The sequence below is a fragment of the Rattus norvegicus genome, chromosome 11, assembly GCF_021556685.1.
Source record: "Rattus norvegicus strain SHRSP/BbbUtx chromosome 11, alternate assembly SHRSP_T2T, whole genome shotgun sequence".
In the NCBI taxonomy this organism is placed as follows: domain Eukaryota; kingdom Metazoa; phylum Chordata; class Mammalia; order Rodentia; family Muridae; genus Rattus; species Rattus norvegicus.
In genome coordinates this window covers 89883853-89899373 of record NC_141544.1, presented here as the reverse complement: position 1 = coordinate 89899373, position 15521 = coordinate 89883853, and the positions used below count along the sequence as shown (strand labels likewise).

The window sequence follows — 15521 nt, the reverse complement described above, 5'->3', positions numbered from 1 at the left end:
GTACAGGGCACCTTCCGGCCTCCCTGTGCTGGAGAGCTCTTGCAATCAGGCCTGGAGAACCCTCCTCAACTTGTCTGTGAGACTCTTCCCAGCAGGCAGGCTGCCAGGAGGAGTGATTGGCATATCCTGACAGAGAACTCAATTCTCTCTTCACAGTGTGGATACTGTGATGGAGCAGTGTCTGTCTGGGTTATCCCTCATGGAGTTAAAGTAACGTTTCCACAATTTCCCGGGTCAGTTAGGCCATTTCCTTGATTTGTCAGGCCACCATTGCATTGCCGCTGTCCGTCTCTAATATATGTTAGCATTTGTCCCAGACATTTTGGCAAACAGTGCCTCCGTACCCCTGCCCCTTTCCAGAGCCTCTTAGGGTTGTGGGTGAGGCAAAGCTGGTCTCATAGAAAGAGCATTTTAAAGTATGATTCATGTGTCTGTTAACGAAATAAACATTTACTGTTTCTCTAATGCCCGCTGGAAAAATGGAGGGTCAACTATGCGTGCAGAGGTGTCTCTCCGGCCCCATCACCCGTGCTAGCTCTTGGATCCACTTCTTTTTCATATGGCCCTCCAGCCACACTGAACACAGTGCCTTCTCTTTTTTGTTTTTCCAACTGCAGATTTCAACAATGTCTCACCCATCTTGGCTGCCACCCAGAAGCACTGGTGAGCCTCTTGGCCATGTTCCTGCGCGGATGGAGACCACCCATTCTTTTGGGACCCCCAGTATTTCAGTGTCAACACAACAGCCACCCAAGAAGTTTGCTCCAGTGGTTGCTCCAAAACCCAAGTATAACCCGTACAAGCAGCCCGGAGGAGAGGGTGAGTTCTGGGGACTGGAGTGGGAAATCAGCTTACAAGATGATTTGCTGTCAGAGTTGTATTGGCAGGAAGTTTCTTGTTATGTTTACCACAATTTATGAAGTGTCCAATTTTAATGAGCTCCCTGGTCTCAGTTATGCCAACTACACTTTAGAAACAAAGGGATTAAATTGCACACTGTTAGGATTGTATAGTAATAAATATCTATGATAATGTATGTTTATTGCTATTTGTTACTCTAAAACGGACAGAAACATGACCTCTTCAAGTATGGCTCAGAACCTTTGTACAGCCTTATCCTCATCCTTCCCTATTCTTCTGTGGGGACGTGCCCACCACCCAGTGGCTTCCATTGTTGCCATCAGACAAGTGCCAAAATGTCACCAAGCAATAGCCCAATGAGAAAGCATTAGGACAAAAACCCTGTGAAGTCCCCAGAACCTTGCTGCTTCTTACTCTCTCCCTGGGAGAAGATTGTCCTTGGTGACCCTGTGTGTTGAAGTTATAGATGGTTCAGAGGAAACCTTAGGTCCGATGGTTCATTTTACTTCAAGTGGATTTTGAATGTCTAGATGAGCTGAGCATTCAATATGTGGTTACACTGTTATTCTCTCGCTAACAAAGGTACACTATGTGGTAGAAGACACTTATTTATACGAGGCAATGTCACGAACTCCTTCACACCTATGAAGCAGTAATCTAAAACCTTTGTGTAGAACAGTGTGAGACTTCTAGAAGCTAAGAACAGAAGATGTGCACTACTAAGATTCTGTCTCTCTTTCTCAATTTCGGGCCCCATCTATGTTTAAAAATGACTGTTCTGTTTGTACAGTTGTCTCCATTATGCTCTTAGATACATCCTTTTAATGCTGTAGGAACATTGGGGGGATCATTCCATGCCCTATGGTGTTCCCTCTTCCCTCCTGTCTCTCCTGAGTCTTTCTCACCTCACAGGAACCACATCATTAATCCGCCAGTTCCTCTGCTCCTTTGGCCTCTTGGTGTTTTAGGATATTTTTTTTTAGAAACAAGGTACACATGTCTGGCTTGTATAAACAACCTGCAGGATAGGAGATTAAGAGAAGAAAGACCATACTGGGTGTTGTGGTTCTTTATGAATCTCTCTGTTTCCCTCCCCTAGAAATAGCATTGCTAAGGCATGACTATGGACTCCCTGACTCCAGTGCCTGGGCTGGAAGCTTCATGGCCCTTGTTGGACACTGAACTTTTGCAGTTGACTAAGGTCTTTGTGAAGAAGGTTTGCACTGGCTTATTATCCCCTAAGGACTGTAGGGTTCAACCTTGCTCAAGTGTTGGGAGAGCCGAGTGTTGGCTTTCTGGCTTGTTTTCTTAGCATTTCCTTTTTTTTTTTTTGTGATTTAGAAGGTACCTTTAGTTCTTCTCCTTTTTTGGGAAATTTAAATAGACTCCCTACCAATGGGAAGGGAAGAAAGACAAAGTACTTACACAGAAAAGGGTCTCCATGAAGAGGCTTGGAGTAGGTATGGGAGTTAATTATATGCTCAGAGGTTAGATTGTGGCTTCCCTCAGGGGGAGAGAAACGTACCGTGATGCTGATGTCTCTTTCGTATCTTCACTCAGAGTGCCATGAGTCTTGATGAGACAAGCCCCAAGTTGTCCTCTGACTTGCCATGCCCCTGCCTCTACTCTCTGTATGGCAAGCCCACTGAACTGCCTTCACCACAGCTAGCAGCTTCCTGTCCCTTGCCACTCCATTGCCTCTGTTGCCTGCTGGAACCCTGTCTGTAGCACTTTCCCCACACTGTTTGGTGCAACCTGAAGGAGAAGCTGTCACTTCTCTCCCCACAAGCATGTGTTTTCTCCCTGAAGCCTTGCTATACTTCTCATTAATGCTCCACTTGTCTTCTGGACTTACTGAGCGTGCAGTGCATGGCATATACTTCACCTCTCTGCTGTTACTCAGCCGCCTCCTCATGGAACCCTATGAACTAGCTTGCGTCCACATCCACAGAGACACTGGAACTTTGAAGAGGGGAGATGGCGCTCACTGTATTTTGTGGTTAGGGATTTCGATGCCCAGGCTGCTGTGCATAGGCAGTGTGTACCTGCACTCTGCATAGTTCTGTTACATTTACTATCCTTTACCCATTGAATTAGCTTTGCATTTGAGGGGCTGTCTAAACACTGCTGCCTTCAAATGGTGATTACATCGCTCCATTACTATTATGTTTGTGATCTCTGGGGCTCACTTGCTTATTTTTTTTTCCTTCTGACTGTGAAAGTAGAAAGGACCCACATGTTTTCCACATCAACTTATATTTATGATACAAATATGTTATAATTTTCTTGTATAAAACACTATTCTAATAACCTTTGTGTAAAGGGTTTTGACACACAGTGAGTGTTTTTTCCCAGGCAGTGTTTCCTTGGGCCGTAGCCCCTTTGTTTTCATGAAATTGAAAAGACTTTGTATTTTCTCAATGTTTTATATGCCCCTGAATTTCTACATTCCCTGTGTCCAGCACTGTATGCTGAGCTGTGTTGCTTTGTGTGTGTGTTGTTATTACATGTTACAGAATACATATTTTATATATAGTAGTGTATCTATAGATAGATAGAAAGAGAAAGAAAGAAAGAAGAAAGAAAGAAAAAGAAAGAAAGAAAGAAAGAAAGAAAAGTTCTTTGGTATCTATTATGAGATTTTGTCCAAGGGAAATGATATGACACAATTTTCTTCTTGTTCTTAAGTGCCACCTTCCAGTATTATTTATTTTCTGCTCAGGCCTTGCCTTCAGAACAACCATGAAAAGAGTAAGACAGAACAAGAGCTATGAACCTTAAACTTTGACAGTATAGGAACTGAAATTCTTTTCCTGCTTTTCATAGGTAGTGAAATAAATGAGCCTTCCTGTGGTATTGTTTATCTCAGATGCTTTTGAGGTTATTCTGTTGTCTGTATGCCTGCCTATTTCTGTTTCTCCATAGTTTGAAAAGACAAGTATGTATAGTTAGAATTGTCTTGTGGTGTAGAATTATCTTTCTGTAATCTCTAAAATTCTGTTCACAAAGCATTTTTATATTTAAAAAGGCAGGTGGAGAGTGTAGGTGGTTAGTCAGTTTGCCTGAGACTGTAGGTGATGGAGGACAGTCAGTCAGCCTGTAGTGTGTAGGTGATGGAGGACACTCAGTCTGTACAGTGTAGGTGATGGAGGACAGTCACTCGGCCTGTACAATGTAGGTGATGGAGGACAGTCAGTCAGCCTGTAGAGTGTAGGTGACGGAGGACAGTCAGTCAGCCTGTAGAGTGTAGGTGATGGAGGACAGTCATTCAGCCTGTAGAGTGTAGGTGATGTAGGACAGTCATTCAGCCTGTAGAGTGTAGGTGATGGGGGACAGTCAGTCAGCCTGTAGAGTGTAGGTGATGGAGGACACTCAGTCTGCCTGTAGAGTGTCAGTCATGGAGGGGCACCACCTTTCATTTTGGTTTAGTCCTTTACAGTTTACTTGGAATTTGCATCTTATTGTTTTGTTTTTAGTTTTCCAAAGATAATTTTTACTATTGCTTTCTCTGGCAGACAGAGCAGATGTTATTTCCATTTACTGATTGCTAGACCACAGAAATGAAAAAGCTTATTAAAGAATGATTTAACGGTGCTGAGTATATAGTTCTGTACATAGTGCCTTCATACATGCATGCGTGCAGATACCCATATGTGCATGCGAGTGTTCTGTACCCTTGCACGAGCTCAGACACACACACACACACACACACACACACACACACACACACACACACGCACACACGTAATAAAGTAGCTGTTTTTCATAATCACATTCGTGTTTATCTTAGGATTTTTAAACTTTTAACAGAACTTTATTATCTTACTGTACCTGTAAAAGTGTTTTCCTACTTAAATGTGCGTCATGTGCATGTAGTGCCTACAAAGGCCAGAAGACTCCCTAGAACTGGAGTTATAAGCAGATTTAAGATACCATGTGGGTGCCGGGAATCAAACTCATGTCCTCTGGAAGAACAGCCAATGCTCTTTATCCCTGAGCCATTTCTCCAGTTCCTGATTGTAAGATTTTAAAATATTATATCCATGAACTACTTACGTAGATAACCCCACCCTTCATATAATTCTGATATTTTATTATTTCGTGATATTTTTGCAAGTGTATTCATAGGTTGAACGTTTCCACAAACTAGTTTTAAATATATTACTTGTGCACATTCTCAACATAAACAATGCCTTGCTTTTCTTGCTTGACCTGAGTTTGTGAAGGCAGGGCAGCTGAGGTGAGGTGAATGGCTACTCCTCATCCTCTGCTGCTCTGTTTTTCTTTCCATGCGTATCTCATGTTATTAAATCCACACCATGCAGGGGAAGTAGTGTTGCCTTTTCAATATGGTATAGTAATGGATGAACTTAAGAACTGGGTTTCCCCAGTAGAAATATGGTCATGTTCATTTCTTTTCTGTATTCATAGTTGGGCCATTTTACACACCCCAATATGGGGCTTTTCAGTATTAGGATCAGGAAGGATTGGAGAATTGTTTTGTCTAGTCCTTTTGTTGGGTGTGGAACCTTCATCCGAGTGCTATGCAAGTAATCTACCAGCTGCACTCCATTCATTCCCTTCAGCACTGGTGCTGGGACACAGTGGTATCCTACTTAGACTCATACAGCACTATCCCTTCTCTAGAGTCTCTTTGCTCTCCATGTAAGGTAAACTTGTATGTGTCTTTGGAACTACAGATAGCAAACATCTTTTCATATGGTTATTAAATCATCAGTGAGTTGCAATGTGTTAGATTTTGGTTATATTTCAGAGTGTGCTCTGAGGATCTTTCACATTCACTCAAATGTCACCAATTCTCCTGAGCCTGTGGTTGACTGGCATGCCCCTTCTCTGGATCAATGTAGGGATCTCTGCCTCATCTGTCGCTATGGAGTGCAGGACATAGCTTGTAATTTCCTAGTTCTCATGGGCAAAGAGGACCAGCTGTTCCTTAATTTAAGAATTACCTACTGATTTTGTTAATTTGGTCTTTACGTCTTCTTGAAGAAGGAAGTGTTTGTAATTCATGGGATGTTATCAGATCCGACCAGGTATTCCTAACCCTCCCTGCTGCCTAGCTCCATGGGATAGTCCTGAGTGAATGGTCTGTCTAGGCCAGCGATTTTCAATTGGTGATTCACAACCTCTTTGGGGGTCACATATTGGATATCCTATGTGTCAGACATTTACATTCCGATTTATAATAGTAGTAAAAATACACTTATGAAGAAGCAAAAAAAATTTATTGTTGTTGGTCACCACAGCATGAGGAATTATCTTAAAGGGTCACAGCCTTAAGAAGGGTGGGAACCACCTAGTGAGGCATTACATTCACACAGTAGTTTTAGCACAGGTTTGGACAGGGTACTTTTCTTCTCCACAGTCTTGTTTTACAAAGGGAGCTACTTGGGAATAATACCATTAAGAATTTCAGGGTCAATTCTAATGGGAAGTATGAAATGTTTTTAAAGGCAGAGTATTTCACAACCTCGGGGAACCGTCAGTGTATGCCCAACATGCACTTACATAAAAGTTGTGTACTTGTGGTAAACACTCTTCTTGGGGCTGAAGTAGTGAAAGTTTAGCAGGATGGAGACTCATTGCAAAGAAAGTGTATTTTATTTTATAGCAGGCATGAGTTATTGACACTAATGCTTAGTAACCTTGATAAGTTATAAGATAGCATTTGTATTACACATATAGTTGTAACATATAATACTATTGCTTGTAATCCTAAATTATGAACTGTGATAAATACCAATAAATATTACTAAGATTATAGTGTTAAAAAAATCACACTGCCCAAATGTTACAAACAGAAAGAAATTAAAGCTCCAGGCAGGCAGAATCCTAAAACTTAGCCTCATCCAATCTCTTATTTCCTAAGGAACAAGAAATGATTCTTAGATCTCTTCATAGAAAATGCACAGACATTGCCCAGGAATGCTGTACTCTGAGATAGCCAGGTTTAAGAGCCCCGGATCGTCCTGGGTGACTTGTTGGATATTATATAACATTAAGGGACAGAGCGGGGGTGTGTCCTTGTGGGATTTCTTTCGTGATTATGCGAGATGTGCGTCACAGATGTGTTCGTGGTGACTTGTTTGCAAGCTGCCCCGAGAACTAATATACGAGAACAGAGCAGATTAGATGTTTTAGCACAAAGGGATGTTCATGTAATTGGTGACAGAATTCTCACTCATTTTGTAGTCTGTCAGCCTAATTAACTGCTGAAATGAATTTGTAATAAGGTGATGGATTACCAATTCTTACACAGTTTGAAAAACAGTGATTAATGCTGATTTGTCTGGGAGGTAATTTTTATTTGTCTTCACTTTAAAATATAAAAATGCATATTACTCTGGGTGTGTTTGAAACTCGAATAGCTAATTTTCTTTTTCTCGAGAAGTTAAAATGGAGATCACCACAGTGGGAGCGTACCGAGACACCAGGCAGGCGCGGTGGAAGACGTGCTCGTGGGAAGGAGTCCACGGTGCATGCCTCCATCCACAGACATCTTTGCGATGAGAATGCTCCAGAGACGAGTGATGGCTGGTGGCCAGAGATGGGCAGAGTGGGGCTGAGTGCAGGGGTCCAGCCAAGAGGCAGCAGAACAAGTCTCCTCCTTGTGTGGTAGAATTTGGGTGGTTCCAAGTGTCGAATCCTGCGACGTACACACACAGGCCAATGGCTATAAGCCCAGAATGCTGGAATGGACTGAGAGTCACCCAGTGCTGGTGTAAATTCTCCACTCCTGGCTTCGATGATTCATAGTAGCTATATGCTCTGTTGCCATGGGAAGAAGCTAGGCAGAAAACTCCTTAGATTTTATGCTAGTTTTGGAAATTTCTATTAGTCCATATTTTTAAGTATTATTTTAACAATCGTGTGATAAAGAAGTACATGATTTCATAAAGTCTATGCATTTATGCTAACTTATATTTTATAGTCACTGTTACGGCTATTTCAAACTTAGTTCTCAATGGTATCTTGTCTTCCACAAACTTGAAAGACAGCAGGAAAACAATCCATGTCCTGTTCAGTGTTTATAAGTAGTGTTCCCGGGTAATTCTGACTGGTATTCAACTAAGCACTGTCATCAAGAGTTTATTCCATTACCACCAAGGCTTTGAGGTTAGAGCAGGCCTCCTACTGCTCTCCCTCAGTTATGGGCAGTAGCTGTGAAATCTTGAGCTTCTCCTCTGTCAGGACCAAAACCCTTCTTCCTAATGCTGCACCTCTCCCTCCGAACTCTCTTCTCTGGTATCAGTCTTTTACAAAAGGTTGTTTCAAAGAATTTTGCTTAGAATACAAAAACAGGTTTAAAAGTAACAACGTAAGTTTGCTTCCTCTCGGATGGCTTCATAGTACTCAACTTTCTGTATTCCAGGTCTTTTGCTATTTTGTTAACTTCTTGCGGTGAAGTCTGAAATCTCAGCTGATTTTGAGTCATGGCAAGTCTATGAAAATCATCTATAAATGGCTTCATTATGGCTACTATTAAAAACATTGGACACCTGAGCCTTTGGGCAAATAGACTATATAGAGAAACTGCAGCCTAGAATAGTCATTGACCTGAGGAGCTGGAAAAATATTCATTGTATGGTATTATTGTCATCCTTCCTTAAAAATGCCCATAGACTGGGCTGTTGAGAACAGAACCCAGGGCATAGGAGGGCATATTCCCGCTCCCTGCATTTTCCCCTGTCAATATTCTCTATGACTTTCTGTTACCTTTTCCACGTGTTGCTGTATTCAAGCAGGTTAGAAGATCTGTGGTCCAGAGGTATCTCCTACAGAAGGTTATTATTTAAATTTACTGTCATAAAAGAATTAGAATGACTTGTTATAGCAACATTGGGAAATGCTCACAGAGATGGGCTTCGCCAGGCAGGCAAGCATGTCAGCCTGTGGGGCCAGTGAGTGCACAAGCAGAGGGTAGAGCTCTCAGTGATAGTGCGACAACAGCTGCTCTTTTCTCAAAAGTACATGGGGACCTGTCAGGGCTTCTCTGTGGTGAAAGCAGCGTGAATTCTCTGTGGGCAGACCCCGATTCCCATGAATCTCTTCACTTACCTTTAAGCTGAGAACAGAGAGCAAAGAGTGTGCCTGTCACACGCGTGTCCTGAAGCATGTTTCTGGTGTGGTGCTAAGCAGAGTATTGGCAGTCCTTGCCTCATCTTTGCTACCTTATGCTGAAATGTTTCTGTGTGTAGGGATGCTAAAAGGGAGCCATTCTCAGCTGATGTTCATGAGACTGAAGGGAGCCTTTAGCCTTTTTACACATACCCTCTAGAAGGCAAGGCAGGATCAACTTCAACGTTTTGATCTTCCTTGCTGTGTTAGTTATCTATACACATGGTGATGATTCTGAGGAACGAAGTGAAGCCTTTTGCTACTAAATCTTTGCTTCGGGTTTAAAGGTTGTTTACACAGATGCAGTTTTATGTCATTGACTCACTCTCCTGATTGAATTTTCCCAGGGCCCTTGAACCGTATTATTGTCTTTACAGTGACATTGTCATTGTCTCTAGTGACAAATGAGTAACCTGACACTTAGTAGGCCCATGGGGACACTAATAATGCAGAAGCCACATGCTGCTAAATCCATTATTAGTATTTCCTCATATTATTAATTTACATAAGCCAGTATATAATAATCATACATCCTAGCAAGTATTCTGTCAGTCCTTTTTCCCAGTCCTATCTGCTGACTTTGACCATTGGTCTCTTGAATAATGTCTACAGAGTATAAATCTCTTCTTATTGGATGTATAGTCCTTCCTGCATGTGAAGTCTGTTTGTACTTGGGTTGTAGCTTTATCCCTCTGCTGGAAAGGATGCAGTCACTTGTAGACAGCAGAGAGAATGAACACACAAAGGTCACAGTCACCCCGGGTAAAACTTTGAATCTTTGTCTCTCCTTCTAAGATGATGTCCTTATCTTGAACCAAATTCTACACTAATGATCTTGCTCTGTAGTTTACTAAAACAAACAACATTTTTCAATGTTACTTCTGACACCAATTATTACTGAGGTTTACTTGAAATTTGACAGCATGACGTCTGTATATATGACATCAGACATCTGGTCATGGATGTGAATGAGGTGTAGTGGCGTCCACCTGCCGGAGTAATCTTTACTTACTAGCCAGCAGATATCATTACTGACAACCTTGGGACTTAGCACTTGCAGTGTCCTCTAATTGAAGTGAGTGGTGTCGTCTTGCTTAAACTTCTCAGGTGACACTGGAAGCTTGTAATGACACTAGAATGAAAGCAACATGACATTTTAACCTTTCACTATTTCATATTGACCTGTTAATTTTTATGGTAATGATTTGAGTTTTATGAAGCGCTTCCTCTTTTAAAATTACTGCCTGTACAAGAAATCTGCAGTTTGTATGACTTGTTCCTGAAAGTGTCACCTAATATAGGATCTGTTAAGGAGATCTGACTTCCTCATATCTGGAAATCATATTAATACCATTCTGTCATCGACTCTAGTTCAGATCTATTTCATTTTTTAAAAAAAAAAACAAACATTCCATTCTCTTTGATACTGGATCTCACAATCTATTCCTGTCTGGCCTGGAATTCTGTATGTAGACCAGGCTGATTTTAAGCTTACAGATGTTTACTTGCCTCTGTGTCCCAAGTTCTGGGATAGAAGTCATGCCCATGTCACCCCACCTGTGAAGCCATCGTTAATTAACAATGTTAAATGACTATAAGTAAAGCCATTCCCAAACCTTGATAAATCCTTTACATTTTTATGAGAAAGTTGATTTATCAAAATGACCATTTTACTAAGGATATAACAAATTAGTTATAAAGCCCCAATTTAGAAAATTACTTCATTCAGAGAAATCAGAGTGATGAGATTCCTTGGGTACAGATGACCGAAAGACTGACAGAGAAATCAGATGTGGGAAGGGTCTAGTTTGCTGTGTGGACTCCAGTCAGAGAGTTGAGAGCTCCGGATTTGCTTTAATTTCTCTGGGAATTGCTCTGCTAGGCTGAGTATGCAATTTGCTGTGACTGTGGAGTGGAGATGTAAGCATCTTAGACAGTTAGGAGCCTTAAGTGGAGCATGAGTCGGCACCACATCTGGTATGGAATGGCAGTCAGTGAAAGGTGCTATGAGCGTCTTCGCCTTTATTAAAATTAAAACATGAGTGTTCCTCTGGGGCTCTTAGTCCATTACACTCTTCTGTATGTTTACAATCACAGCTGGCACAATAGGCCTCCTCCTGGCAGTTTTAAGGCGAATCTTCTGGAGTACTCTTTTGCCTGTGCTGCATACCTGGGACTTTCAAATTGGTTTGGGTTTTGTTTCTCTATGAGTTATGGCAGGGATATGTGTCTGCTGTGATATGTTCTCAATTCCTAGGAGATTCAGTCTCTAATCTCCACTTGGTCCACACGTGTCCCCAGATCCTCAAGTACTTAGATGGCATGCCCTTCCCAAGTAGTCACTACTTCCAAATGAGTTATGTTAGTGTTGCTTAAATAATAACCAGGTTTCCATTTCCTTCTCCTCATCTCCCATATTTCATGCACAGTATATGACAAGAGGACTTGGTATTTGGTGCTAGTCATGGAGTTTCATAATTAGAAACCACCCGGAATACATGTATGTATACTTATAATATATGGCTTTGAAACACATCCATATTTTTCTTGCTTTTTTTACTTAAGAAAGAATTGCACATCTCCCGTGGACTCTGTCTGGCTTATAAGATAGGATAGGAATGGATCTCCACAGAGACTTCCTGCTGAGAATTAGGCCAGGAAGGGATTCTTACCTTCACTTTGCAGGTAGACAGCCCGAGGTTTGCTGGTAAGGCATTGGTGCCTACCCACTGATGGTCAGAAGAAGTCAAGGGGAGACCCACGCACAGCTCTTCTGACTCAAACGAGCATCTTAAGCAATAGCATGCTTTCCTGTTGCTTAGCACATAACCAGTACCTGTACATTTTAATTTATTCCTCTTACATGGGAATTTAAAATGCCATATTTTTCTGCTTCCATTATTGTAGTTTTGAGTGATGATTCATCAGCACAGTGGCCTATTTAAGTGAACCACAATAGCTTGGGTAGAAAGAGAAAAAAAAAAAAGATCCAACATACTCAGGAATGGAAAGCAGCCATCTTTTTATAGCTAAAATTGCAAACATCTGGCAATTACTCTGTTCTACCTCCCCTCAGAAGAGAAGAATTGTCCCCTCAACTGGAGCCCGCTGCTGGGTTTAATCAAGGCAGCAATGCAAGCCTTAAGGAGCAATAGGTTTTGATTCAAGGAGGCCATTGCCTCACCCACTTGGACAGAGAGGCTTTGGAAAACACACTGCTTAATGTTCCCCATATGCTACTGTGTTACACAGTGGTTCCCGCGGCAGCATGGCAGTTAATAAGTATAGGAAGCCAGCCTTACTCCTCAGCACATCTTTCTTATGTGGCTCTCCAGGCAGCTGTCATATTTGAAATGTTTACTGGTCAGGTCAAGTTCACTTCTCTGGATCGTCTTAAACCTTTTGTGTCCTGGGTCAAAGAGTCTAGTAAATCTGCCTAGCTCACAGTTTCTGTCTTTACTGTTTTATAAAGCAGTCTAGGGACATCGAAGGGACAAACCCGTGTCCTTTGAGCGCTGGGCATTGCCCTTTCAGTGAAACGTCAGTTGCCATGTTCATTTTGCCCTCCTACCCCACCCTCATCTCTTCTTCTGATCATTGTTTATGAAACTACTTCTTCCTTGACTGGCAAAAGTTGTCTCTGTGGGCAAGGGAAGTGAGAGAGGCTGGCGGTTTGCAATAGAGGCCGAGAATGGGGACTTCCTCATCTTTCTGTTTCTCAGGGCTGACCCGAGTGTTCACCATGGCCCTGGCAGTGCCTTTTCCTTCCTGTTCGCATGCATCTTTCTCGTTCTCTGGGTCTCTGAAGGTTAGAGGTTTACTTCACCTTTCACGTCCTGAGCTGCTCCCATTTGTCATAGAGGATCATGGGAAAGTCTTTTAGTTATCGCTGAACGAGGTGTAGTAGGAACAGAAATCAAGGCTCAGTGGCATGGTGGTTCTCACAAACAGTCTCACATACTAAAAATAGGCCGTTCTCTTGTCTCAGTACTGTACTGCCTCAAGTCATAGACCTTTAGTGAGGCCTTTGAGAGTCTTATACCCCTGAGGTTTGTTCCTTTTCCTCGGTACCCCTGCACTGAAGGATTGAAGCCAGAACTCTCTGACTTTACTAGGCCATCCATTCCCAATGTTCAAGTGAAATTTGCTAACACCGCATCCAACATAAGTCCAGTTTGGGAAGAGTGAATGGGCCGTTTCTAGCTAAAAAATAAAGGAAGGGATAGAAACTTTCAACAACCTAAAGTGTACAGTTATTCAACACGGTTATTCCGTGTAATGTCAGATAAAAGGATGTTGTCTGTAACATCGAAACAGATGTCCCTGCCTCTCTCCACCCTTGCCCATTCGGATGGTCATTGCCTGGCTCTGGGTATTCATCTTCAACTTGAAATACTTGATTATCACCAGTATTGCCACTGTGACATTTTTCCTTGATAACCCCATTAACGCAGAAAACACTACACAATGATCGATTCCATATTTCACTTTTACTGACAGACTATAGTCTATAAACTCTTGTTTAAAAAAATTATTTATTTACTTTACATCCTAATATCCCCTTGTCTCTTTCCAGTATCCCATCATGTGAGTCAATGAACTTGGACCTATGCTGGGTGGATTGAACCACCAACCAAACAGCTTGCACACTGGGTGGATCTAGGTCACCTGCACATATCTAGCAGATGTACCACTTGGTCTTCACATAGGGTCACCAACAACTGTCCCTGAATCTATTGCCTACCTGAGTGTGGATCCCATTCTTCTAACTGAGCCTCCTTGTCTATTGTCAATGGGAGAGGATTGCCCAAGCTTGTGGTGGCTTGATATAAACTCTTAATAATATAGAGTGTTGTGTTGCAGGGTGTCCATGTCTACTCTGCCTGTGTAGGCAGAATTCGTATGAGAGCTGGAACATGTATTTGTGGCTGAGCTCCTACCACTCAGGTGGAGAATATTTGACCATCATGTATGTGCAAGGTCCTGGAGTATTGTATCCTTACACCATAGCCAGATATCAACAGCAAAATCAAAGCTGTTATCAAGACTTGCTACTTTCTGTCATTTCTAATATGATAATATATTATACTTTGGGATGGGCATCAAGGAAAGGATTAAGTAGTTTCTTTATACAAAGCTACATATAGGCAGGCTGGTCTAGAAGGTTTGCAATTTCTGCCACGCTTTTGGTTATTACTTAAAGCTATAAGTACCTGCCCCTGGAAAAAACAGTGAAAACCAAAACCTGAGACTTCAGATCTCAGCAGTTGTTTCTCAGATATTGTTGCTTGTGACCTCTCTCTACTCTCCAGTTGTAGATCTGGAGAAAAGGAATAACAGAGCAACAGGACACCACAGAATGCAGATAGTTTGAAATGACACAACTTTAGTATTAGTTCTTCTACGTGGCTGTGGCCAAGGAAGCTGACACCCAGTGCCTACCACTGAGTATCCTGAGCATAGCGCATGGCTGGGCTGGCTGGTTTCACGTCAGCTTGATATGTGCGCGTGTCCTCTGAGAGGAGGAACCTCGACTGAGAAAATGCCTCCGTTTGTTCTAGCTGTAGAAGGCCATTTTCTTATATAATGATTGATTGTGAGTGATGCTATCCTTGGGCTTGTGGTCCTCGGTTCTATATGAAAGCAGGCCACGCAAACCAATAGGCAGCATTCCTCCATGCCCTCCCCTTAGCTCCTGCTTCAGGGTTTCTGTCCTGTTGAGTTCTAGGCCCAACTTTCTGCTCTGATGAACAGTGATGGAAGTGTGAGGCACATAAAGCCCTTCCTCCCTTTGTTTCTCTTGATCATGTTGTACCAGCGTAGCAGGAGTGACCTTAGCTATGACAAAGGCAAGGTGTAGAAGCAGTATTCAGCTATTACGTAGGAATAAATATTGATTGGAGGTTATTAAGGTGGTTTTGTTTAAATGTATACAGTTATTCTTCAATGTACTGATACTTGACAAAAGAGAGACAAAACACTAAAATGTTTATGTACAGTTTTAATAACAGATATTTAATCTCTATTTCCTAGCAAAAGCAAAACCCATAGAACACTCCTTCAAGTTTCTAGACCTAAGAATAGTTATATGCTTCCCACTTGGGGACGTGCTCGTGGCAGCCTTGGTGTGCCTTGCTCTGATGGCAGGGCATATTTCCTTCAGAGCGTCATCCACTATTGATAGCAAACTAAAGGTATTTTCCCATACCTACTTGAAGCTGCCGCTACCTAAGTCTATGTTTGGTCCTTGTTCTGCCACTATAGATTGCAAAAGCACACAGCCTAAGCTCTTCTCATTACCCCTTTATGCCTCTCAAACTTGTTATATCTTTTTGCTTTCCTTTGGGTAGTTCCATTGGTAGGCATTACCGTGCCTCTGAAGATGTAATGATTTGCTCTACTCTGTCCTGGAAATCGTGTATGATGTTCCAGAACTGCACGCAGTGTTACTCAACGTAGGCAGAATTTGCAAGCTCTCAAGGAATTCCTGTTTACAAACAGTTAAGTGACAAGAAGCAGGT

The 15521-nt window shown here is 42.0% G+C and overlaps 1 protein-coding gene across 38 annotated transcripts in view; it reads left to right on the top strand.

Annotated features, from left to right (window-relative positions):
- Lpp (LIM domain containing preferred translocation partner in lipoma) overlaps window positions 1–15521 on the top strand; it is a 633326-nt gene that overhangs the window by 217328 nt on the left and 400477 nt on the right. For all 38 annotated transcript variants that reach the window (NM_001437730.1, NM_001437729.1, XM_087575788.1 and 35 more), the window contains 1 exon segment: window positions 618–819. In NM_001437730.1, coding sequence (NP_001424659.1) covers window positions 627–819 — 193 coding nt within the window. In that variant the 5' untranslated portion in view covers window positions 618–626.